Source organism: Primulina eburnea, chromosome 3, assembly GCF_022965805.1.
Source record: "Primulina eburnea isolate SZY01 chromosome 3, ASM2296580v1, whole genome shotgun sequence".
NCBI classification, from domain to species: domain Eukaryota; kingdom Viridiplantae; phylum Streptophyta; class Magnoliopsida; order Lamiales; family Gesneriaceae; genus Primulina; species Primulina eburnea.
Window position 1 is genome coordinate 10,319,808 of NC_133103.1, and position 25,176 is coordinate 10,344,983.

At 32.4% G+C, this 25,176-nt stretch overlaps 4 protein-coding genes across 10 annotated transcripts; 2 read left to right on the plus strand and 2 right to left on the minus strand.

Annotated features, from left to right (window-relative positions):
* LOC140828210 (trihelix transcription factor GT-3b-like) lies at positions 1-1,595 on the plus strand. The gene is made up of 2 exons (XM_073191193.1): positions 1-542; positions 830-1,595. The coding sequence occupies exons 1-2, from the start codon at positions 282-284 to the stop codon at positions 1,415-1,417; spliced, it is 849 nt and encodes a 282-aa protein (XP_073047294.1). The 5' UTR covers positions 1-281; the 3' UTR covers positions 1,418-1,595.
* A 6,311-nt stretch (positions 1,596-7,906) lies between these two features.
* LOC140828212 (uncharacterized) lies at positions 7,907-9,588 on the minus strand. Of its 2 annotated transcripts, none has more exons than XM_073191195.1 (2): positions 8,598-9,588; positions 7,907-8,358 (listed from the first exon to the last, which is right to left on the minus strand). In XM_073191195.1, exons 1-2 carry the CDS (start codon positions 9,427-9,429, stop codon positions 8,060-8,062), a joined length of 1,131 nt encoding a protein of 376 aa, XP_073047296.1. In that variant the 5' UTR covers positions 9,430-9,588; the 3' UTR covers positions 7,907-8,059. The 2 variants fall into 2 exon arrangements, with proteins under 2 accessions (XP_073047296.1, XP_073047295.1); XM_073191194.1 differs by having other exon boundaries at positions 7,908-8,361; positions 8,598-9,587.
* A 4,220-nt stretch (positions 9,589-13,808) lies between these two features.
* Positions 13,809-16,577, plus strand: LOC140826226 (selT-like protein). 2 transcript variants are annotated; one of them, XM_073188421.1, is made up of 4 exons: positions 13,809-14,025; positions 14,138-14,202; positions 15,027-15,345; positions 16,138-16,577. In XM_073188421.1, exons 1-4 carry the CDS (start codon positions 13,852-13,854, stop codon positions 16,237-16,239), a joined length of 660 nt encoding a protein of 219 aa, XP_073044522.1. In that variant the 5' UTR covers positions 13,809-13,851; the 3' UTR covers positions 16,240-16,577. The 2 variants fall into 2 exon arrangements, with proteins under 2 accessions (XP_073044522.1, XP_073044523.1); XM_073188422.1 differs by having other exon boundaries at positions 13,810-14,019.
* Positions 16,578-16,797: 220 nt separating this feature from the next.
* LOC140826227 (phosphoinositide phosphatase SAC8) lies at positions 16,798-23,246 on the minus strand. Of its 5 annotated transcripts, XM_073188423.1 has the most exons (20): positions 22,815-23,245; positions 22,140-22,214; positions 21,506-21,633; positions 21,299-21,390; positions 21,152-21,209; positions 20,777-20,833; positions 20,146-20,179; positions 19,913-19,993; positions 19,728-19,834; positions 19,391-19,477; positions 19,163-19,240; positions 18,716-18,780; positions 18,470-18,568; positions 18,251-18,350; positions 18,051-18,159; positions 17,889-17,961; positions 17,700-17,793; positions 17,514-17,600; positions 17,164-17,230; positions 16,798-17,062 (listed from the first exon to the last, which is right to left on the minus strand). In XM_073188423.1, exons 1-20 carry the CDS (start codon positions 22,972-22,974, stop codon positions 16,935-16,937), a joined length of 1,779 nt encoding a protein of 592 aa, XP_073044524.1. In that variant the 5' UTR covers positions 22,975-23,245; the 3' UTR covers positions 16,798-16,934. The 5 variants fall into 5 exon arrangements, 3 of the variants coding, with proteins under 3 accessions (XP_073044524.1, XP_073044525.1, XP_073044526.1); XR_012116796.1 differs by lacking the exons at positions 16,798-17,062; positions 17,164-17,230; positions 17,514-17,600; positions 17,700-17,793; positions 17,889-17,961 and having other exon boundaries at positions 18,251-18,336; positions 22,815-23,246; XR_012116797.1 differs by lacking the exons at positions 16,798-17,062; positions 17,164-17,230; positions 17,514-17,600; positions 17,700-17,793; positions 17,889-17,961 and having other exon boundaries at positions 18,251-18,358; positions 22,815-23,246.
* Between the last annotated feature and the right edge of the window lie 1,930 nt (positions 23,247-25,176).

The following is a 25,176-nucleotide window of genomic DNA, read 5'->3' on the forward strand; positions in this document are numbered from 1 at the left end:
GACAGAATGAATACAGAACTGTGCAAAAGAGAAAAAAGGAACGATCTAAAGGGAAAAGAGTTTCGGTTTCTGCTCTCTTCTTTGACACCTAAGCCAAATATTCCTTTGAAAAAGATTTCCATTTTCACGCCATATTTTCACACTGCCCCCTTTTAAATTTAATACCGCACGACGATTATCAGAAAACCCTTTTTCCAAGTTTTCATTTTTCCACAATTCCACCCTTTCCTTGTTTCCTTCATTTTCTTCATATCCAACCAAGATTTATTATCTTTCTATTTATGGATCATTCGCAGCTGCATAATCCTTATTCTGCAGCTCTGAATATCGATACGGCGAGTGGAGACAGGTTTCCTCAATGGAGTATTCAAGAAACGAGGGATTTGCTGATTATTCGGGCAGATCTCGACCCCAATTTCATGGAGACCAAGCGTAATAAGGTTCTGTGGGAAGTCATCTCGACCCGGATGAAAGAAAAGGGTTACGGCAGAAGCGCTGATCAGTGTAAATGCAAGTGGAAAAACCTTGTCACACGCTATAAGGTATATACACATATATATTTATGTGTGTGTATATTGCTGTAAAAAAAATATTAGATTACATATATTAATTATATTCTAATATATGCGCCATAGATAAGGTCATAATCATTTCTGGTGTGTAGTAACTAATTATTAATTCGAGCTTTATCTCATTATTCTTATATGTACTAAGATAAATGAATTTGGTGATATTAACTTATAGCGTATGGATAATAGTTGGGATAAGGTTGTACCAAAAAAGATGCTTAGCTTGCAAGTTTTCTAATTTATTTTATTTGTATATATAGGGATGCGAAGCAATGGAAGCAGAAGGGATGAGGCAACAGTTTCCATTTTTCAATGATCTGCAAACCATATTCACCGCAAGAATGCAAAGAATGCTTTGGCTGGAGGCTGAGGGTGGCGGAGCCACCGCCAGCACTTCGAAGAAGAGAAAAAAGACGGCGGCATCCCAATATTCTTCGTCCGACGAGGAAGACGAAAACGAGGAAAGCGAAGGAGAGAAGGCCGTGGGAACAAGAAGGAAGAAGATCATTAAAGGTAAAGAAACAGGAAACCCTGCAGCTGGAACGAGTTCTAGCAATGTGAGTTCAATAATAAACGGGGTAAAGGGTATAATGGAGGGCTACATGAAGCAGCAAATGGAAATGGAGATGCAGTGGATCAAAGCTTATGAAGCAAGAGAGGAGGAGAGGAGGGTGAAAGAGATCGAATGGAGGCAAAAAATGGAGGCTTTGGAGAATGAGAGGATAATGATGGAGAGAAGATGGAGGGAAAGGGAGGAACAAAGGAGGATTATAGAAGAAGCTAGAGCTGAGAGAAGGGATGCCCTTATTACAACCCTTTTGCATAAGCTTAGAAGAGAAGACATGTAGTTTTTGTCTGAAATTCGATGTTTGTTTCTTTGTTCATTTCTTGGTTCTTGCTTTAGAAGAAGAAGGATCACCATGGATATACATACGCACCCTGTAGCGCAAACGTTGAGATATATTCAACATCATCTTCTCGCATTTGGCTCAAGGTTTATAATATTTGGACTGTGAAAAATAGTTATGTTATTTCATCCTTTATCGTACCAACCCACGAGCCAGGCGTTGCTGCTAGAGGTATGTTCTTGAACCTCGTATTCACCTAGTATCGGTGGCTGATTATCAGCATGTATGGTTGAATTTTGAGTTTCAAGTGTAGTGTTTAGGCTTATAAGAAATTATAAATTTATTGATGTTTACCAATTAATAGAAAGTGAGGTTTGACATCATTTTATGTCCACGTTTTGTTCAAGAATGTGTGTCATTGCCAACGCAAACTAATATTGTTTGCTGGACTGTTGGGAATTTGTTAAGCTAAATATGATGCATCCACCAGCTTTTTGAAATTTCAGTCGCTTGGAAGAAAAGTAAGAAAGCCGCCTAGCTACTGATTGAATGAAATTTTTTTTGTCCAGTGTTATGTAGTTTTACTTGCATTTTTTCTGTCACACGTTTTATGATTCCTATAGTTTAATGTTTTTTTCTCAAGATTGGTTAATTTGTAAGATCCGACCTTTTTATAATTTTTTTTGCAGTATTGTTGATTAATCCAATCTAAAACTACCGAAGCAGAAGTAAATTCGAAGAATGTATACAGTTTTAAACTAGTTCAGTCCAACAAACCTATGTCCTCCAGATTACACATAGCTAGATGTCAAACAAGTTCACTAAATTAAACAACACAGTGTTGGGGTGACCATGGTATGAACGTATGAACCCGTGGTTGAGCCGGTGTGAACTTTACGCTGCTATAGTCGAAACATGCGCCACATGTTGCCCACACATCAATGTATTAAGAGCATATCCTTCCCTAGAGAGATTTGAGAACGCTGAGAATTTGAAATTCCATTGGCCCTTACATAAGTTGCTATATATGCCTTGTTATTTTATAGCAGGCAACCCTTCATCCTACGGAAGTTGTTTATGTTCTATATATAATTAACATATGGAACAGATAGAATAGGGATAGAGCTTATAGTATTTGATTTATAATTTATATCAGGAATTAGAGTTATCCTATGTATCTTTAGATCGTCTTTATAACTGTATTGAACATGAAATTTATTTAGATTATATGCTTATTCGCCACTGTTTTTATTAGTTTAATTGCTGAAAATGTTCCCGCACGTTTTTGTTGTATGCAATTCTACCATGTTTGAGTATTTTATACGCCTAGTTCGTACATACGTATAAAATCGATTTGTATTCAAACTGTTGTACTTTTGTACGGTAGGATATCTTTTTGAATAATACGATAACTTTCAATTATATAAAGGTAACGAGTATTCAGACATCACATGAAAATTTACATAAGATTGTTTCACGAACTGATTTTGTGAGACAGATTTTTTATTCAACTCAATCTATAAAAATTTATTATTATGTCAAAAATATTATCTGACTTCATTTTTGGACCGAATATTCCCATTTAATGATATAAATTTGTTAGATGGGAGACATATTCTTCACATTATCACATTAATGTCCACATCATAGGAAGAGGAAACCAACACGCATGCAATAAGATGGCAGCTAACCAATTCATGGTTTTCGTGGCTAAAATGATTATCTTTCCCACGATCCAATGAATAAATAAATTAACCATTTAATAGTAAATTAATCTTGCTGCTTTTGTGACTATTAAACGTGCCAAGAGCGCATAATATGTAAGAAATATTACTTTGCCTAGCTTATTGCAATGATCTCCTAAAATTCTCGTGTGGACTAATTAGGCATGTCGATTGGGTTCGGACGATGTGTCACCTTTATGCAGCGGCGGGCCCGAGAGTTCGTTCTTAATTTGGAGTTAAATTTTGTGAGAGAAAAAAAATTGTGGGTCGATGCATTATTTTTCATAACATAGAGTACATATTTTTTTAAAAAAAAAAAAATATGTTAACATGATTGCATATTAGTAAAAATAAATGCTAAAGTCAGTAATTGTTCAAATAATAAACACCGCGGAAATATATATATATATATATATATATATATATATATATATATATATATATATTGGAACATTTAATGCAAATGCTACCTAAATTGATTTTAGTCAATTTTATCGATTTAAATACCAATCAATACATTCATAAGAAAATTAATGTAATTGATGATATGTTGTTGTACTTGAACAATTAAATATTCATGTTTCTTTTACTTATTATTATTATTATTATTATTATTATTATTATTATTATTATTACTAATATGAATTACATATTTTTAGATTTATTTTATATTTATATTTTGATATCTTTCCTTCAACACTACAAAATCACTTAATTTTAAAATTCTGTAGCCTATTTAAATTTTCTTTAAGCTTATCCATACTTACCCAAACATTAAAAAAACGAAATAAAAAATTATAATGCTCTTTAGTTTTATATTAAAACCTTAAAAATCAAAAAATATAAAACCCTTTAGAATTACGTGGAATAGGGGTTGCCCGGACTAAAGCCCCGGTCAAGCCAACACACAGGCACGGCCTGCCCTTAATGGACCGAATAAATTCACGGCTATGACCCACTACTTAAAGGCTTTCTAAATTCGAATAAAACAACAAAAAAGCGTAAATTCAAACGGAAGGAACCGAAAACATAACTTAACCAAAATCGAATTTTTTAATTCGAATATAAATATTAAAACTGAAATTTATATTGTTCATTTTGGATTTTATTTGTTAAAAACGAGTTTATGGAATAAACCGAAATTTAATTTAATTAATAATTTTATTATATGATATTTAGTGAATTAAAAATATTTTCGTTAATCTTTATTTGATTGTTATTTATATAGTTCGTTTAGATTTTATATTTTAAATTTTTACTAAAAATAATATATTATATGTTAAATTATATTTTATTACTAAGAGAGTGTTTGGTTTGAGTGATTAGGTGGGATTATTTTTTTTATCCTGCCTAGTTAACTGTTTGGTACGCGTGATTATTTAACCAAGTCAATCACTCTTATGAATGATTAGGTTATATTAGGGCTACGTTTGGTTGAAGGATAGAGTAAACTAATGATTGGTACGTAAATGATAAAGAAAATGATTGTGATAGGATTGTAATATATGGTGTAAAATAATATTATGTTTGGTAAGATTTTTAAGTGTAGGATTATTTTGAATTTTTTGATGAAAAGACGAATTTGCCCTTCCCCTTCGCGACGGCGACAGTGGCGGTGGTGGCCGGCGGTCGGGCGGAAATGGTCTGCCGGAAAAGGTCGGCGGGTGAGAGGGCCTGAAACGTCGCTATTAGCGACGGAATAGCGACGGATTTGCCGGAAATGGTCTGCCGGAAATGGTCTTGCGACGGATTTACCGTCGCCGATCTTGTTTAGATTGGCGACAATTTCTGAAAAACCGTCGCTATTAGCGACGGTTTTTGATAAAACCGTGGCTATTAGCGACGGTTTTTGAGAAAACCGTCGCTATTTGGGACAGATTTTTACAAACCGTCGCTAACTTGAGTTTGAATTTAGGAGAAGGGTAAAAATGGAAAAATAGGAGGTATTAAGAGTGGGATAATTTATCACACCTAAATTGTCAGTATTATTTGTCCAACAAATAGTAGCTACAGTGCGGGCTTTTCAATTTTATCACGGGCCCTCGTATTTCCTAAAAATCCAACCAAACGGGTGATTAGCCGGGATAAAATAATCTATCCCGGCTAATCACCCGAACCAAACGCAGCCTAGGTATGTTAAAATAATACCTCCTCACCCCCTAGGATTATTTATCCAAGTCTTAATACCTCATATTTTTCCAATTTTATCCTTCTCTTATATTCAAACTTATCACCACTTTCCGCCACCGACCGCCGCCGCCGCCCCGACCGCCGGCCGGGCGTCGGCGCCGACCGATTTTTCCGGCCGCCGCGATTGTCGCCGCCGCCGCAAAGGGGAAGGGCAATTTTGTCTTTTCATCAAAAAATTCAAAATTATCCTACACTTAAAAATCTTACCAAAGATAATATTATTTTACACCATATATTACAGTCCTACCACAATCATTTTCTTTATAATTTACATACTAATCATTAGTTTATTATATCCTTCCAACCAAACGTAGCCTAATTTAAATATTTATCAAAATCAAATAAATCGAACCAAATAAACGAACATTTTCCTTAGAAAATTGAACCGAACTGAAGAAAAACAGTCTGAATATCATATTATAAATTTTCAAAATCGAAAAATCGAAAACCATACCAAATCGAATCGACCGATGAACATCTCTACAAATACTACCATCACATATTTGTATGGGGTTGGAAATTCGATATTATGCATCGAAGATGAAAGCAAATTTATTTATACGAGTAAACAGAGAATATGAAATACAATAAATTTACGTTGGTTGTCCACAAAAAGAGAACAATAAGATTTATATCATGATATATATTAATAGCAAAGGTGTTTATATGCATATAAATAGCTTAATATAAACGTGAGCCATTTTTTTAATTCAATAACATAAATTCTTCTAACATCGATACCATGCAAAAACAAATGGATATAAACAAAATATAGAATAATTTTTTTAAATTAAACCCAAAAACAAATTGATATAAACATATTATAGAATATTTTTTTTAAAAGTAAACCATAATAAATATATCACAATAATATCATTATTGAAGTTAGTTTTATTAAAATTATATATTTATTTCGGTTGAGAATAAGAGTTGAAATTATTGAATGTTGAAAATAAAAGTTATAAATATTGAAAATTAGTGTGTGATGATGTGTATAATAATATATATTTTTGGATTATTGCCAAAAAAAATTATATAAATAGGTATCTCAATTTGTGAAAAAAAAGTACAATTGAGTGGACGATACTCGAAGGTTCTCCATATTTTTCAAGCTCTAAAATACAAGAATAATATAGCAATATATTCAAAAGTAAGAATATTTATTTTACTGTTTATTTAGTTTTATTGTGTATATATTTAATAAATAATATCATGTTATTATATAAAAGGAGCCTATGACACCTCTTTATAATAATGTGATGTGATTATATTATTACACTGCTTATATATTTTTATTGTGTTACAGTTTATTTATTGTGTATATATATATATATATATATATATATATATATATATATATATAACATCAGAGTATTATATATATTAAAAGAGTCACTGACACCTCAATATAATAATGTGATGTGATACACATAATAATTTAAGTATGATTAACATTATATACATCATATTATTACCATAAAATGTACATGTACATACATTTATTTTTTTTAAGATTTTGTAACGGTCATAAAGGGTAGTTTTACTCTATAAATATGATTTTACAAACACACTCAATAACGTCAAATTTACTCTTTCTTCATCAAAATTTGAAGAAGAAAAAGATGGTTCTTTCAAGGTTATTTTTTATACTTATTTTGGTTACTATACTCACTAGTCTTGTATTTATCAGATAATATCTTCATCGCTTTTTTCTTTATTTTTTAATAATGCTTGTACTTATAATTTAGCTGTTAATTTGTATTGTCATATTAATAGAGTTAGAACTTAACTAATAAAATGTATTATTATTTATATAGTATCAACATATCAAATTTGGTAAAGCTCGAATTTATTGAGCTCGATATTACAAAAAAAAGTTATATGCCATTAACTCTCGATATAGAAATGGATATTGAATCATTGGGTCTAAATGTAACCATTAAAGAAAATTGTATTTCATCATCACAAAAAAAAAAAAAAACAAAAGATATGATATTTTCGCGTCAACATCTTGGAATGCATCTTGAATCATTTTTTTTTTTATATTTGATAGATATTTATTTTAATAATGGAAATCTTACAAAATTGAGGAGATTAATGGGACTTTCATTGAATTTGAGTTATAAAAATAAAATAAAATTATTTTTACTGATAAATTTTATATAACATTTTGAGATTTTATAGAATGCTATTTATCCAAAAATCTATACTATTAATTGACATACAAATTATATAATATATTGAAAAATCAATTAAAATATTTTTATTTTAAAAAATCTAAACATTATTTTTTTTCTTGAAAAACTTCATTTTTTATACTAAAATCTAATATATCAAATTTGATAACTTTTTTTTAGCTTTATAAACTTTATATGTTTCATTTGTGGAAAAAAATATTTAATAAAATTATTTTTCATGTGAAAAATATTTTTTTTTTCTTGATAAAATAGATATTATTAATAAAAAAACATATTTTAGAAGTAAGAAATATAATTTTTTTAATATTAAATATTATTGTATTTAATATATTGTCAAACATCAAATTTGAATTCCAAACTCCATTTTTAATGGAACCAAACACAGCAAAATCCTGCAAATATAAATTTTGTACGTCATCCCTTCCCTTTATATTGCTCTTTTCATTCATGTGACCAAAAGTATATATCAAATCATTGTACCGTTGCTTTTTTCCATACGATCTCTACACTTTTTAATTACATAGAAAATTCTAAAGTAGAACTAATTCATGTACAATCTGAGTCAACAACACTTCAAGAATCTGTCCCCCAAATTGGCCACATATATCCATAAAATCTTCCAACTTCGAAATCTGGCCGTACGTCCAATCACAATCGATCTCGTCCGCACTTTCTTGGGTCAACTTGAAAACTTTTTCCAACATTTTTGTCCACTCACGATTTCTTGATCTCTTCTCAGTTTTGCTCTTGCTGATTGCCCTGATTTCTCCATTCTTCGTGAGCCTTTGGGCTGACGAATAGTGTTTATTCGAACATATTTCGTGCGACGCTTCTTGGACATGAAATCAAGAGAAAAATAAATTACCATCTATTTTTCCATGATGGAATAAGAATTTTGAGGCAAAATACATTATAGCTTGGGGTGAAATTAGAAAAAATATTGTATTTGTTTTTTGTATTTTCTAACATAATATTGAAATGGTGTCGGACATTCGGCACTTCAAAAAAACTGGTCGTGTTACAATCAAATTTTGGCTAATTAAACGATCGATGAAGACCCATTTTTACCTCTTCCTGTTGGTTCAGGGTGTATTTTCTTGACACCGTGCACTTTTTTCTTCTTCACTTGCTTCATAGTTGGCCTAGAATCCATTGCTGGTTTGTTGATCACTGCCCTTCTTTCCCTCAAATTTAAGCTTGTTTTTCCATTAAATTCCTTCTTCTGAGACTTGGCACAAACTGCTGATCTTCTCCCTTCCCGGGTCTCCATTTTTCTACCTGCAGGCAGCTTCTTGTTTACTGTTCTCTCCTCAAAATTTTCACCATTTCTTGATTTTCCTCTTGCCGTCTTCTCCATTTTCCGTTTCTCGTAAATTACGCTTGTCTTTCTTGCTACAATCTGCAGCTGATCTTCTTCGCATGCTGCAGCTTCATCTACTTCGGCTAATGGGAAAACTACACTAAATTTATCGTCCAGTACGAAAAGACTCGAAGGGACTTCTCTGAACGAAACAGAAGTTCTAACCCTCCTGTGCCGGCGGTGACACGCTTGCTTTACTGGATCAAACTGCGAGAGAAAATCGATGGAATTCACCGACCTGCTTCTGAAGTAAGAACCCAGAGTTTTCTGCCTCGAAGGCAAAGGGCTCGCTGGAAGCGATTCCAGCCCCATTAATCTTGCCACGACTCCTGGTTTTAACGATGCAGTAGCTTGTTTCACATGATTAGCCGCAGACTCTGAAGATTTTTCCGTGTTCCGACAATCGATTTGCGTCGTGTTCGATTCGATATTGAGCTGGTCCGACGGGTGTGTCGGCAGGCTTCCGGTGCACAGAAAGCTGCGCAAAAAGCCGGAGAAGCATTTGGTCGAAGTAGGATTATTTGCTGAACTACCTTTCATTGCTGCAATTGTTCAGAGAGATTTACACACAATGAGATAATGAATCTGTTGGGTGTTTGAAATTCGAAAAAAGTGGAGCTATATTTGGATTTAATGAATGAATGAAATGGAAATCTGATGAATTATTGGAGTGTACTTGGGTAGTGAGAAGTGATGGGATGGAATGGACTATTATTTTATCGGGGAAGATGCCAAGACTTTTGCCTTTGGATTCACACTTGCATGGAATCTTCTGTTTTCTATGATATTGTGCTCTAAATCGTACACACTGTTAAAGTACATAGAATTTTATACAGACTATATCATATCATGCATCTTAATTCTATGCGATATCATAAGAATATTGTAAAATTACTTCTGAAATTTGTCTCGAATTAGCGGAGTAATTAGGATTTCATATTCAGCTCGACAAAAGTTGAATCATATTTAATCATTTTTATTTAAAAAAAATTATAGATAAACTACATAATTTTAAAAATTTATGTCGGTAAATTACTTAGATTTAATCACAAGTGGGATCTGTCCTTGGCTTAAATTGAAATTTGATTTTCTAATCAATCAGAGAGTGAATTTTAATATAATAACTTGATTAGTTGTACTTTTTGTTTTGTTTTGAAATTAAAAAATGAACATTGACGTGATATTGTATATTTCTGACATGATATTGAACATCAAGAGATGTCTAGAGCGATCTTAACACTTTAGGAAAAGATGGTGAAAAGTGCAAGGGAAATTATTTATTGTACTAATACGTATTTTTGAATAATAAAAATAATTTAAATCAGCTTTTTCCGAACGACAAAGTTATGATTCACAGTTTGTTTATATATATATATATATATATATATATATATATATATATATATATATATATATATAAAAGGAGGGTGGCAGAAGGAAGACAGCCACCATGTACATAAATATGGGCGAATGAAAGCTGAAATTGGAAAAGAATGGAAAGAATACCGACCGACAGCCTATTAAATGAATAACAAGTAATGCTGATTTATTCCTTCTCTGCAGTTTTTGACTTTTGGGTTCAGCCTCCAGAATCATATGTTTTCACACACAAACACCACGCACACGTATAACTTGGTATTATATTTTTTAAGGCTCAGAGTCGAGAATTATTTTTTTATGGATTGCGAACATTTTTTTAGTAGTAGTTGGGTGAATGAAAAGTTAATAAACTGTAGAGGAAAAAGGTGGATTTTTCTATTTTATATATGAAGTGATCAAATGATATGTTGTGTTATAAGAAAAATTACCAGAATTATTCCTTGTGCTTGATAGACTAACTTGAAAAAGGCATGACAATTGGTAGATTGGAATTTGTTAATAATTAAAAGGAGAAGGGAAGCAAGAGGAGTAAAAAAGGGGATATTGATCTTTTATCGACAAAATTTATTACATTCAAGATAGTCCAAAATCTCATGCTCAATACTTATTGAATGTTATTTAATAATTAATTTTGATCCATGAGCTTCGTTTATTGTATTTATCACTTACATTTGCAATAAATTAATTAAAGCTTACCTTCAATATGTCGAAGGTGAGCATTTGCCCAACACCATATTTGGTAATGATATCAAATTTAAACAATGAATTTCTTTAATAAAAAATTTAAAACTAATATATTTTCCCCCATAAAATTTAATATAAGCTACTTGAAGTTTTTTTGTTATAAATGATTAAAATCTTGAGATTATACTAAAATAAATTTTTGAAAAAGAAGACTGGGATTGGTTTTAAAGTTGGCTATGAAGAACGACAAAAGATTGCGAATATGCGATTCCGAGTGATCCTAGAAAATGATAAAAGTAGCATTGGAATTTCTAGAAGAATTTGTATAGATTAGTATTAATCTAGTGTAACCCTCCCACAAATCCAATTTTTTTTTTAAAAAAAATTGAAAATGGTTTTTTAAATAGTTTTTATGTTACAGGTGATAGATATATGATTTAAAATTTTGAAAAATATCGACTTAAGTTGAAAACATTCGTGGTCCACTTTGCTTTGATTTATTTCACATCTTGAATATTGAGTGGACGAACAAATAATTAAACATCAAATCTTCATCATACATATCTAAAAAACTAACAAAAATTAATTATTTAAATAATCATTTTATACAGAGCGGGTCTCATGTGAAACCGTCTCACGGATCTTAATATGTGAGACGGATCAACCCTACTCATATTCACAATAAAAAATAATACTCTTAGCATAAAAAGTAATATTTCTTCATGGATTACCCAAATAAGATATACGTCTCACAAATACGACCCGTGAGATCGTCTCACACAAGTTTTTGCCTTTTATACAATTAGAAAATGAATTTTACAATAGCGGGATATCCCATTTAAAGCTGTTTGTAGTGACCAATTATGTGGAAGCCAACTAATCAACTAATCAACTAATTTATTGTATAAAATATAACAATTTTCAACATATTTTCTAAAAATGTGGGGCAAAGGTTATAAGAATATTATCGTGTTTGAAATTATCAAATTAGTACATATTTAATTATATTTTCGAGAATAAATCAAGTTTGAATTCTTCTGTTGGATAATCCGGATACTCCTTGAACTTTAAATATGGTGATGGTACTAATTCTAATAATTAGAAATGACAAATTTAATAAAATTATAAACAGTAATAAAATAATAATATTAGCAAAACTAGTTTTGGTTAAAAGGAAATAGCTGAATGAACTAATTAAATTAAAAACTCGATTAGGTGATTCAGAAATTCATTTTTTGTTTCGAAGAGATGGTCAAATTGGATCGGTTGGGTTACTCTGAAAAGTCCTCTTGCGTCGAGTTGACGACGATTCGCCAATTGATCTGATTAGTTAGATAAGCCGTAAAAGAGTGACCTTAGATCTTAACGGATATTACAGTCTTTGTTGGGGACATGATCAGCGGTAAGAAAATGATAAAACTAATATTTAAAAAATATGAGACAACATCAACAGATAGACACACACCTTCCCAAACTCATGGCCTAGCTGCAAACGCATTAGCATCCAAGTATGTGCATTATGCGCTGCCACGAGTATAAAGAAATAAAATTGTGTCTTGGCTAACAACTATAACTTTTGACTTAGTGGTAAGCGTTTGATCCTAACAATTAGTATCAGAGCCAGGTCCTCGATCAAAGTCTCCCAAGAAGCATATTTATATACTTCTGGAGAGAATGTTGGGTTAAGAATACATGTATGATAGTAGTATTGTGATGAGTGACGTCCATTGAAGTTCTCTTATGTCAAGCTGCCAATGTTGCCTACTTGATCTGGTTAGATATGTGAGTCGTAAAAGAAACTATCTCTATTAGAGACAAGGCCGACGGTGGGATAAAAAGATAAGACCGATCTCTAAAATATATGAAACAACATCAACATATAGGCATACATTTCATCGGATTCATGTGCCTAACAGTTAGTACCCAAGTATGTGCAATATGCATTATCACGAGAATAAAAAATAAAATTATATATTGACTAATAATTATAGCTTTTGGTTTAATGATAAATATTTGATTCTAACAAATTTATTTATTTTGATTTAGGTTATTTTTATAAAGAAAAATTGGTTAACCGGAATAAACTTAAGCTTCAATATTTTTATATTAACTTTTATTAGATATTTAAAATAAAATTTTTGTTTTAAAAATATTTTCCCAAAAATTTGTTCAATTGAATACAAATTAAAATCGGCGGTTTGGTTAGTTTGATTTAAGTTTGGAATGAATAGATTTTGCCGGTCATTTTGATTTAACTCATAAAATTTGTCAATCACTAGTTGTTTTTTTTTGTTTTTTTGTTTTTTTTTACATACTCGATCTTACGACCAAGGGAAAAGGGAGGATGAGACCACCCGGGCCATCTTCGGGGTCTCTTGTGAATAGCTAGTTTTGATAATATTATTGTTGTTGTTAATTTTAAAGTTTATAACATCATTACTGTTGTTATTTTTAATTTATATCATATGATTTATTTATTTTCATTATTAATATTGTTTTAAAAATTTTATTAAGTTTTTTATTTAAATAACGATAATAACAAAATTTATCAAAATATAAATAAAATTTTATAATAAATCCAAGGGGACCTAGTGGGTTTGGAACTCAAGCTCCATGTAATAGCATTACCTCCATAATAGAATCAAATGTTCAAATTTAGTCACACATATGTGATTTTCAAAAATTAGTGGACCACATCCTACATATAATAGCACTACCTCTATAATAGAATCAAGTGTTCAAATTTAACCTGTGATTTTCAAAAATTAGTGGACCATGATATATGTGTGACTAAATTTGAGCTATTGATTTTTTCAAAAATTAATTATTATATATTTTGGTAAAAAAAAACTGTATTATTTGAGTGTTCTTCTTTTTCATAGTTGATCCGGCGAAAACATGGATCGAACTCAACTTCTTCTGGTGGGTCTACCCCTCTTCCTCTTCTGTTCCGACATCATCCAGCTCTTCGCTCCGCCGCCTCCTAAACCCGCCGCCCACCGCCACCCATCCGATTCACGGCCACTGATCCAACAGCAACCACCACCTCTCGAGTTCCCGACTCAGGTTCAAGTACATATATTTTCCTGAATTTCTTCGATTTTTTAAGAGTTCGTCGAGAAAGTTGAAATCTTTGTTAGATTATAAGAAAATCGAGTCTTAATTAATGTTCTTATTTTGGCAGAAAGATGGTGGGATTGGTTACGGGAATACTGTAAGCATCGACTTTTGTTCTTCTTGCTCCTATAGGTATGTGTTTACCTTTTTCTTATTATGGCGATTGATTGTTATGTTAATTTTGTTGGTTAAACTGTGTAGTTCCTTGACTTCGCTCATATTCTTTTGGTAAATTTGTTCATTCTTTTTTTGTTGTGAGACATGGTTTCTTCTAAAAATAGAGGCTTTTGTGTATTTGACTGCAAGCCTTTGTTGAGAATTTTTGTGGTGACAACCATTTTTGGGCGGTAAGGTTAAAACGACTAATTGCTTTTTATATAGGCCAATAGGGGTGGACAGAGCCTCAATCAGTTTTTTTTTTTTTTTTAATGTAGTTTTTCTTTAAAAAAACAAGTCTTACCCAGCTTCAATGTATTGAGTCAATATATGGTATGTTCCTTCTCTGTCAAATATAATTGATTGATAATTCATTCTCGTTGCTCCTTTGAATTGAAGAAGAGGGAGATAATTGAAAGGTAATTGGGGAAGAACTCAGAGAAAAGAACGGAAAGAGAATTCCAGTATCATTCTACTACCTGTAATGTGTACATTGTGATTGTGTTACATTTGGAACAATCTTGCACACCTAATGACTAAAGAAATTTCTTTTTTACTTCTTTCTCTATTCACTTTAAATCGTATAAACAAGGCTGCAGATTAGATGCTTGCTTTTTCTCACTGTTTGCGTTCTATATTGTGCCTGGTATTATTATTTGAATGTGAATCGAATGTGCTTTATAAGTTTTGATTATATTTTGAGAAAAAGAAAGTGCTATTTGTTTGATATGTTCAAAAAGCAAATAGAACATGCTTTTAGGGTAGTATAGAGTTGCATTATGCTACTTTTGTTTTCTCAGAGGGACAGCAGTGACTATGAAGAACATGTTGGAAAGTCAGTTTCCTGGAATGCACGTTGTTCTTGCCAATTACCCGCCTCCTCTACCAAAACGCTTGTTGAGCAAAGTTGTACCGATTGTTCAATTTGGTGCAATTGGAATTATAGTGGCTGGAGAGCAAATATTCCCTCGTCTTGGATTTGCTGCACCCCCTCAATGGTACTATTCCATGCGAGCAAATAGATTTGGAAGTATGGCAAGCATTTGGCTACTTGGAAACTTCCTTCAATCCTTCCTGCAGAGTTCAGGTGCTTTTGAAGTGTATTGTAATGGTGAACTGGTACTATTCCTCTCTTTTTATCTATAACTGTGTCAAACTTTTGTTTTCAAATTCTTTTTCTCGCTGCTTGTGTAGCTTTGCACGTTGTTGCATATGATGCTTGAGTTAAAATTAATGGATATTTTTTCAAGAATAACACATATTTGTATTGCTGAAAGGTATAATTGTGTTTGACCATACTTCCGTTGCATACGATAAGTGAATTAAGATTAAAATATGGAACATCTTCTCTACAGCTGTGCTTGATGGCATTTTATAAGACTAAAAGGGTCAAGTGTGTTCTTACGGGTAAAAATTAACATTTAAGATGTTGGTTCTATTTAAATGTTGCCCGTCAATGCTGGCAGATATTTTTTCTGTTCCAATCTCTTCGTGCAATACACTATGATAACACAAGTGATTTCTTTAAGCTTAAAAAAATCGTTGCATTCCAATCTCTTCGTGCACTGCCCTGTCATCTTTCAAGTGTTTCGTTTAGCTTAGAAAAAGGTGATTCTCTTAGCAATGAGCTCTAGTTTTTGCACCGAGAGTACAGTAGTCGCAGATTGTTTGCAGTTCATATCTGAGTAGATAAATTGTAGCACTCATTCTGGTCTGTATGAGTTCGTTTACAGTGCCTTGTGACTAGATAAATTGCAGCGCCCAAACATCAAATGCTTCGACTGTGAATTTTGAGTGTGGGTTGTTGTGCCAGTCTGTCTGTTCAATGCCTCAAATGCTCCTTTTACTGTGTAGATAAATGATTTTTTCTTCTTTTTCTTCTTTTTCTTCTCATCATCTCATTCAATGCAGGTGTTCTCAAAGCTAAAGGAGAGCAGGTTCCCTGGTGAAATGGAGCTGAAAGATCTTGTTGGCAGAAGGATTGCAAATTCCAGAGTGATGGGATCCCTATAACGAGGGTGTTGGTCCTAGAAGATTGCGGTCAGAGGTAGTATGCTTTCGGATTTAAAAGCGCAGCCAACCAAAAATAAATTATAGTTCCTTTAGAAGCTATGATTTTGTTTATGTTAATGAACTTGTCCAAAGGGGTACGCTTCTTCTAGGAGACTCCTCTGTGTGAGTTGTGCGTTAACTTGTTCACAGAACAAAGACTACAAAATTCTAAGTTAAAGTTTGTCTTATACAAATCTAGTTGACACGTCACACTATTTATTAGTCCTTTTTTCATTGAATTGTATTTAAAATGTGGAGATTTTGGGGCGCCATGATCTATAAACTAGCTTAGTTTGTTACTTTTGTTCCCTACAATTTTTTGCAATATAAACTAGCTTTTTATATTGCATCAGTTTCACTCAAGACAGGTAAATGCATATTACATCGCATAACTCCATGCAGTGACGATATCGATGCTAGTTTTGTTGGTTGGTTAATTGGTCGATACAGTATGCATGGGTTTAGCTGCGTCAATTATCAAATAGCTGAACACAAGCAGAGAACTCAAATTGATATTTGGCAGTCCAGATTTTCAGCTTCCATAATGCACATATTTCGATTTTTTTTTCTTAAATTTAATTTACTCCCGGATTGTGCATCACAAAATATACAATGTTTATTCTTTAAAAGAAAAAAATGTTATGAAATTGAGTAGCCTACAAGAGACCACACAAGCGTGGCTTTGAACAAATTTGTCTTCCATTTGATTTAATTATTGACATCAATCCAGCAGTTACACCAGCACAGATAATAGAAGATAGAATGTGCTGTGCATTTCGTCCCGCTGCAAAAAAAATAAAAAATAAAAAAATAAACATGGCAGGAGAGACGCTAAAACTACTTTAGAGTTGTAGTTATCATTTCACGATATGATAACTAAAATACCTTGATTTAATGTGATTGATGTCACCGTCAAGCCTCCGATTACTAAAGCTGATGCGACTGGAAGATACTGTAGTTTTTAATGGAGGAAAGTAAAGGACTCAATCAGCAAGATCGAAAAAACAATAAGCGAGACTAAAGAAGGGGGACATTTGTGAGTAACTTTCGCCATTGGGACGTGACACACACATTTTACTCGTGAAATTCATACGCAACAATAAACAAATACACACAGTGAATCGTGTGGTCTAAATAAATCCTACTGTCATAGAACAATATGACTAACTAAAACCAATGCAAAAAGACGCCTTTCCATGAAACCTTAGTTGAAGGTAATTTGCAGATTGTCTTACCGAGAGCGAATCAAATCCTTTATTCTGGAAAGGGGAGCGACCATTTCTGTTCACAGTGTAGCGGCCACTAATAAGATCTATCGCATCCTGTGTTGTACACATTATGCTTTTTTTAAAATCTATACTTGAACCTTTTGGTAAGTAAATAGAATAGTTGATGACCGAATAACACTTTAGTTAGCTTGCCTGTCGAACTCCATCTTGAAAATTGTTTAAATAATATCTTGAGATGGCACTCATCCCATCTTTGATGATACCTGCCATTGTCTGCTTTCCGTATCTGCAATAGAAGAAGAAAAAATATAAGGTTCTAGACTATCACTCGCTTGATAAACAAGACACAGCATCGCAAAAATAACAACTTTCAGTTGTTACCTCACAAGGTCACGTTTCAGTGCATGAGTACCAGAGTACTCGAGGCTTATCTCATCACCCTGGTCCACCCATACTGTTACAGATAACACGAGGTTAAGCTCAAGCAAAAACAAATTCTACTCATAATTAATCATGCCAGTATTGATTATCTGTAGTCCATACAAGTTTTGAAGATTTCAAAATCTTCACTAAACATTGAAATACAATCAGTTGATGATAATAAACCAACTCTCTGCAGTTGAAGATTTAAAGACTTCCGAGCAAGGTAGCTCTGCAAGTGAAAATCAAACATATCATTTGCAAATATTGGAAAAGATGCTTGATTGCTCGCAATCAACTAAAAAAGAAATTGATATATTGACCTGTGTAACATTTGTTCTGTCAAGGCAATCAATGCAGTTAGACCTAATTACTCCCCCTTGTTCTGCCAGAATCTTCCCTTCAAAATCTAGAAGGAAGTATCTGCTCAGCTGGAATAGCAAGTATTAAAAGAGTACTAAGAAGAATCAAAATGATAAAATTGATGAGCACCCATTTCCAGAAAAACGAAAAAGTACCATGTTAACAAAGTCAGTTCTCACCCTTGCTTCTCAAAGTCTTCTGAAACTTCGTCGTACAGAAGTTGTATATTATCGAACCTCCCATTGCCACAAGCTTGGTGGAACTCAAATGAAACATATCTGAAGAAACAATATGTAAATATAATTCACTAGTGAGCTACCAAATTTGGATGCAATATCAACACGGTAATATCAAACTCAAATTGAAACTGAAATAAAATTTTTTATTCTTTTAAAAAACTAAAGTTTTCCATGTTTTCAACCCACCTTACAGTAGGAAGCTTTTGCATTTCTTCTGCATAAGCTGCACTTAACGAGCCTTCATCACCTTGCTACAAGATCAAAACAAGGACTTGGGAGAACTTGGCCAACACAATTTTTCTATAATATAGGCTAAGAATCGGAAGACTTTACAATGCAAAATACGGATCAACAAGAAGTGTAGTTACCCCTAAAACATCAGTAGGATAGCTTCATCTGAGGTAATTACCAGAGTATGCAAACTATATTGTCACTCATTCAAACAACTAAATTGACTAATAGAAATATATCGTCATCACAGAACTAAGCATTAATCTAATAGGGTTGATTGAGAAAAGATTTGTCTGGTGAAAAGTTCATGATTTTGGATATTATAGAACACAGCAATAAACAAACAAATCTTATTATATCCGCAATATTCGATGATTGAGAGGGTGTCCACAAAAATCGAACCTTATCTGTCAGATCAACCGCAACACATCCTCCGTATCTTTGCAATAGATCATTAAAATGACGCTCCACAACTTTTGACTGAAATTACAACATATAAATTAAAATCAAGAACACACCAATCAGGTAACAACACCAAAAATGAAAAGAAATTACAGAGCAGTTGAATGAGTAAATTTCATAACTTACGTAAGTTTAATAAGAAAATTCATAAAGCATTTATGCACATACCTTCTGCTCATGGCTGATAATGTTGAGTCGTGGTTTATAGCTCAAATCAACAATCTGCTCCCAGAGTAGTGGAATTGACCCCCGAACCTGAGAGCCACAATTTCATATGAACTTGATTCTAACAGTTGAAATGCAGCAAATATTTGGTGTGCGTTGCAGAACTATACAAGATTAGCATGTGTCAAATCTTCAATAGCTTGTGGAGTGAAAAAGGTGGTTATGTGAGTCAAATATGTAGTCCTTTCATTTAATAGGTGGTTATTACATCAGATTCAATATTAGGACAATATGGTAGTAGATGCCTTCCACTTGAAAGCATGTATGAACTGAAACAAACCTGTATAAATGAGGATTTATAACCTTCAAATTCCAGCACCTGCTCTGTTTCTATGAAATTAGCAGCATCCCCTTCTAGATTGGCTCCTCTTCTCCACATCCTCGTCCCTAAACACAATAGTTCATATTACCTCAAACAAGGTTACAGAGATCCAACTAAACTAAATTAATTTTTCTTGCAGGTACCTAGTCGCCGTGTACACCTCCGTGAAATTAATTTTATAACAGCAGGTGAATATTTCAGCTTCATCTCTCCAGTCTGGAAGCTTGAGTCGTGGTCAAGTAAAACTCTAACATTTCTATCTAAAATCAAATTTTTTTGGTTGGTCGCAATCTAACAGTTAGACATGGCAAATAAAGACATGAGAGAGAGTTGGGGGGGGAGGGGGGAGGGGGGTTAAGGCTGAGGGCGAGGATATTTCCTTGTAATAGAGGGATGATAAATCCATCCAACTGCAAGAAGAAATAATTTCAAATAAGAAACTAACACGGGATGATAAATCCATCCAACTGCAACAAGAAATAATTTCAAATAAGAAACTAACACCGGGAGATAAATTAATTTTAGCAACAGATGAAATAATTCAAGATAGCTTTCCTATAAAGCAACTGGAATGTTTTCTAGGTGAGTTACAATAAAATAAATGCAGGTTGCATTTGGAGATATGGATTTGAAATCCATACATATTTATTATAGTTTTATCGATATCAATGAAACAACAAATAAAATCTTAAAGAATATCGTACTTATTTAAATATTAGTTATACAAAGTAGAATAAATTTCAAATGACATCATTATTGGGTGAATTTGAATACATCTTAGTTAACTTGAAACATTATATAAACATATGACGCTGGATTGGAAGTCAATGATTTTACTTCTCTAAATAACAAAAATATATTTGAAATCCATGGATTTGAAAACCATCGATCCAAATACAACCTCAGACATATGTAATATTATCATAGAACAACTTTCAAAAAAGAAATAGCATTATACAATCTGTATCACTTATCCAGTGCGAATGAGAGTGGGCATTGATTCTGACCTTGTTCTCGATAAGTTCTTCTATTACATTCCAATTCCAAACAAATCTTGGATCTCCCTGCAATTTACTGAAAAATTCAACTACTACAGACTGGTTCTATGAGGAAAAAGGAAACTAAATCATATTTAATGAAACAACTTTATGCTGAAGCTTGGTCAGCGTAGTTGATTAATTCAAATAAATGATCCCATTTGTTCTTGGGTTCTTACGCAATCATAGCACAATGAAAGCAAAAAAATGAATTCATCCAGGTGAAATTCGGTGTTACAAGAGATTTACATACAAATTGCTTTATATCTATTCATATTGTCCACATGGAAAGAAATGAATTCATCAGCAAATTAGGATGTAAAATCTGTTATTTAAACTATGTACCTGCTTCCAAATTGGTTTGCTCATCCATCCTTGTGCCAGTTTAAACCTTCTCTGCAAGCTGATAAATGCTTTTAGCTGTATAATAAACAAGTGCATACACCTGATTTTTTAAATATTTCACCAAAAGATAGACGGATAAAATAGTACTTGAGTGTTATATCTGTTTCATAAGAATAATAGAGTCCTCTGATTGATTCCACAACTTTCAAAAGATTCATAAAGTAATCCTCATCACTTTTCTGTAGAAAGATGGCAGTTGTTAGATTATAGCCTTTTACATTGTCAACTGGAAACAAGTGGTATTGCATGTTGGGTAAATTAAAGAGAATCAGCGTTCGAGATGTTCGACCATACTTCTTCACTAGTTAAGAATCTTGAAGCCTCATTGCATGATAAGAACTTCATTGATGTAACCATGAAAACAGGAAACCCGAGATAAGTTCCCACTTCCTTCTTTGAAGTTATAACTAGAACATGCATACCTGTGGGAAAAAAAACCACACTACCCAGGTAAGTCAGTGGTGAAATAGAAAAACTGATTACACATCATCAAATATGTAGAACTACACATCCAATGGTCTTGTAATGATTCACATAACAAGATAGGAACTTAAACCAAGAAAATATCTACTGAAACATGGTTTGTTGGGAGTTATTATTCTCCTTGGCTTTATGTTACCATAATTAACTTTCAATTATGTAGACATCAAAAAGTGTGTGATTAAGGTATATCCCCTTGCCACACCAGTAAAGTGTTTTTCTTTATTTCTCAATCACTTATGTTTTTAATCACTTAAACGCCTGAATGTGGCATTGAGTATATATCCATCTCAAAACCGTTATAATCTTATTTCTGCAAAAAGTAACTCAATGCAACTAAAATGACCAATATCAGAGGATATTTCCACTTCGGTAATCCAGATGTTAATGCAGTGTGTAATTAAAGCATCAATTCATTAACAAACATAAATCCAGTTAAATACAGCACCTGAAAGCAACCTAATTGTTCCGGCTACCCCATATATAGTTGAGACTTTAGAAGGAATTTCAGATGGGTCAATACCTGAAACAAAAATAAATGTAATGACACTATAAGTTGAGGTGAAAACTCATCAGTTGAGATTAATTTTGAAAAACAAAGACTAAAAGATATAATTCAAATATTGAATACAATGATCCTAATTCATTCTATAGTTGCATTAACCTCTCATCTGCATGGTTTATCTTTAACAGAAATTTGCACCACGATACTTTAAAAAAAAATGGAATTTTAAATGCTTATCAACACCGACACCACATCGAAAGTTCATAAAAAGACATCAGAATTATTAAAAAAAAGACATCAGGATACACCATTTGCATAATAACACAATTTCCTTTTCCGTAGTTATATAATTTTCTCAACATAAATCTTGTAACCAAAGTATAATTTTTAGCTTCAGAACATGCTAATTAAACGAAACAGAAACTAACAAGATCAACATTTACACTAACAATAACAACAAATCCTACATGTAAAAACTCTAAAAAAGATACTTTGAATAAACTAAATAACAAGCGATCCGCATTACTAACATACAATAGCTCCGAAATTAAAAACAGCAGAGCACATCCCGAACCTTAGCCAAGGAAATTTAAAACAATAACACAGCGAAAACATAACCTTGGAGCTTGTCGATGCTTCCATCTGATCGACTAACCGAGAATCCTTGATCCGGAGATTCCACAGATTTGATCACGAACTTATCCGCAAATTCTAGCAACTCCATTTCGCTCCACAGCTTGAAATGAATCGTCGATTTTGACCGATTCTCGGTCTCCATTTTCCTCAGGATTACGAGAGTCGAGGAAGAACAGATGTAAATCCACGAGTAGACAATTGAAATCACACAATTTAGGCGAAATCAGAATCAATATTGGATTATTATGCTTCCGGAAAGGAATCGCATCGATTAATTACCAAAACTGAACAGAAATGAATCGGATCTGAAAGAGAATATTGTTTCAGAAATTATTGTCTCAAATTCAAACCATTGAACATTCATGAAAGAGTATCTAACATAATAAATCTCGAGTCCACCTGTAAAGTACAATTGCTTATTATATGTTACCAATATTATAATAATAAGGTGTCTGAATACATGAAGCGAATGTTGGAGGTACACATTCTTTTCTCGAACCCGAATCGAGTCTGTCACAGTAAAATATATATTAGTAATATGGCAGTGCAGTTTATATTTTACTATTGTAAAAAAAAAAATTTATCTATCAATTACAATAAAAACATATTTTTTTTTAAGATAGTCTCACACATCTTTATTTATAAGATCGATCAACATTATTAATATTTATAATAAATAATAATATTTTTCAACAGTGACTCAAATAGAATATTCGTTTTACAAAATTGACTCATGAAACCGTGTCAAAAGAATTTTTATGTTATAACAATTCAATACACTTTATCATAGACAAAGAAATGTGTAACTTTAATTAAGTATTAAACAAATTATAAAACTTTATAAATAAGTTTAAGAAGCCTTCAAAATCTATTTTTTATAAAAGTAAATTATATCTACCCCTTTCATAAAAGATTTTACACTTAATTTTCGAAAACACAAAATTTTAAATAGTATCAATTTTATATAAGCACGTTTTTCAGGTTTTTACGATGTATCATATACCAAATTAGCCCGCTCAGCCTCAAAATATAAATTTCCAATCGCTTCATATGAATTGGCACAACGTTCTTCCTTGCTTCCTTTTCCCCCTATAACAAACAAACAAGAGAGGCTCATTCTGTTAGAACAATTTTCAAAGTATCTAAATATACCAAGCTTCACTAGTACAACACATTCACCTTGGACACGGAACAAAAATTGAAAATATAATGTTGCATGTGCTAGCCAGAAAAATAAATGAAAGAAACTTCTGGTTGTAATCCTTTGTTAGGGAAAAATTATATACTGAAGCTGGTCTTTGATTGCTAATCTGTACCAGATTTTGCTGTTGGTAAAATCTACAAACATTAACTACATGAATGTCCTTAAAAAGTCCTGATACAAGACCCTTGTATTTACATTACAATCATGTAGTGTGAGATTTTAGATGTGGTATAGTCGATTACCATGTTCTCATAACCGAATTATTAAGCGACTCTCAAGTGTTTCTTCGGAAAAAGTAGTCGCACTTTTACTTTTGGTTAGACAAACAGTTACCCAATATCTCGTGATCAATGCATCAATAGATTAGGGTTTCAAACAAACAAAAAAATAGAACTATTAACTAGAATATTTAAGTAAAACTAAAATAAGAAGACAAATAACAATATTAAACTAAGACCGCATTAATTTTTCAGGTCCAGCAACATAGAAGCACAATATCAATCGCTACTAATGGGAATCATGAAGATTAAAACTTGGGAAAACTTCACAGCATGCGAGGAGGGCAAAAGTTTTTATCCCTTAATTTCTAAAAAAAAAAAGGCCATGCATCAATCGGGAGATAGCATAACCACGCTTCCAAGGACAAAATGAGATCAAATTTAGGAAATCCTTAGAGACATTGAAGTATGAAATTGTTTAAATAAGCACTTTGTTCTCCTGGCGATTAAATGAGAGCCACATGTATCATAAAGTGAAATGAAACACAGAACAAGGTAGAAGTCGGTTAAAAAGGATGAAAAAAAGATATCCAACTTTTTTATCCAACAAAAGATTAAATTCATTTAATGATGTTGGATGGATGGATAGCAGAGATTTGGGCAATTGAATCTAGACCTTTTCCACATAAGAAGCACATACTGTATTTGCTCCACCATTAAACCTGCTTATAAGCATGGTTCGCCGGAATGGTTGCGGTGCTTGGAACGACAACGACCGTTCCAGTTCCAATGTTATGTTGCGGAACGGTTGTATAAAAAAATTAATAAATTCAAAAAATTGGTAAAAAAATTTAAATATAAATCACATCATACTAAAAAATAAAATATATGAAATTATTACAAATTAATATATCAATACAAA

Excerpts from the sequence above, each read along its gene's own strand:
- LOC140828210 (XM_073191193.1), top strand. The coding sequence starts at position 282 with ATGGATCATTCGCAGCTGCATAATCCTTATTCTGCAGCTCTGAATATC. Across the intron at positions 543-829 it reads ACCTTGTCACACGCTATAAG|GGATGCGAAGCAATGGAAGC; the intron begins GTATATACACAT and ends TTGTATATATAG.
- LOC140828212 (XM_073191194.1), bottom strand. The coding sequence starts at position 9,429 with ATGAAAGGTAGTTCAGCAAATAATCCTACTTCGACCAAATGCTTCTCC. Across the intron at positions 8,362-8,597 it reads CCCTGAACCAACAGGAAGAG|AAGCGTCGCACGAAATATGT; the intron begins GTAAAAATGGGT and ends TTCATGTCCAAG.
- LOC140826227 (XM_073188423.1), bottom strand. The coding sequence starts at position 22,974 with ATGGAGACCGAGAATCGGTCAAAATCGACGATTCATTTCAAGCTGTGG. Across the intron at positions 22,215-22,814 it reads AAGCATCGACAAGCTCCAAG|GTATTGACCCATCTGAAATT; the intron begins GTTATGTTTTCG and ends TTTTTGTTTCAG. Across the intron at positions 17,962-18,050 it reads TTTTGAAATCTTCAAAACTT|TATGGGTGGACCAGGGTGAT; the intron begins GTATGGACTACA and ends TATCTGTAACAG.
- LOC140826226 (XM_073188421.1), top strand. The coding sequence starts at position 13,852 with ATGGATCGAACTCAACTTCTTCTGGTGGGTCTACCCCTCTTCCTCTTC. Across the intron at positions 14,203-15,026 it reads TGTTCTTCTTGCTCCTATAG|AGGGACAGCAGTGACTATGA; the intron begins GTATGTGTTTAC and ends TTGTTTTCTCAG. Across the intron at positions 15,346-16,137 it reads TGTATTGTAATGGTGAACTG|GTGTTCTCAAAGCTAAAGGA; the intron begins GTACTATTCCTC and ends CATTCAATGCAG.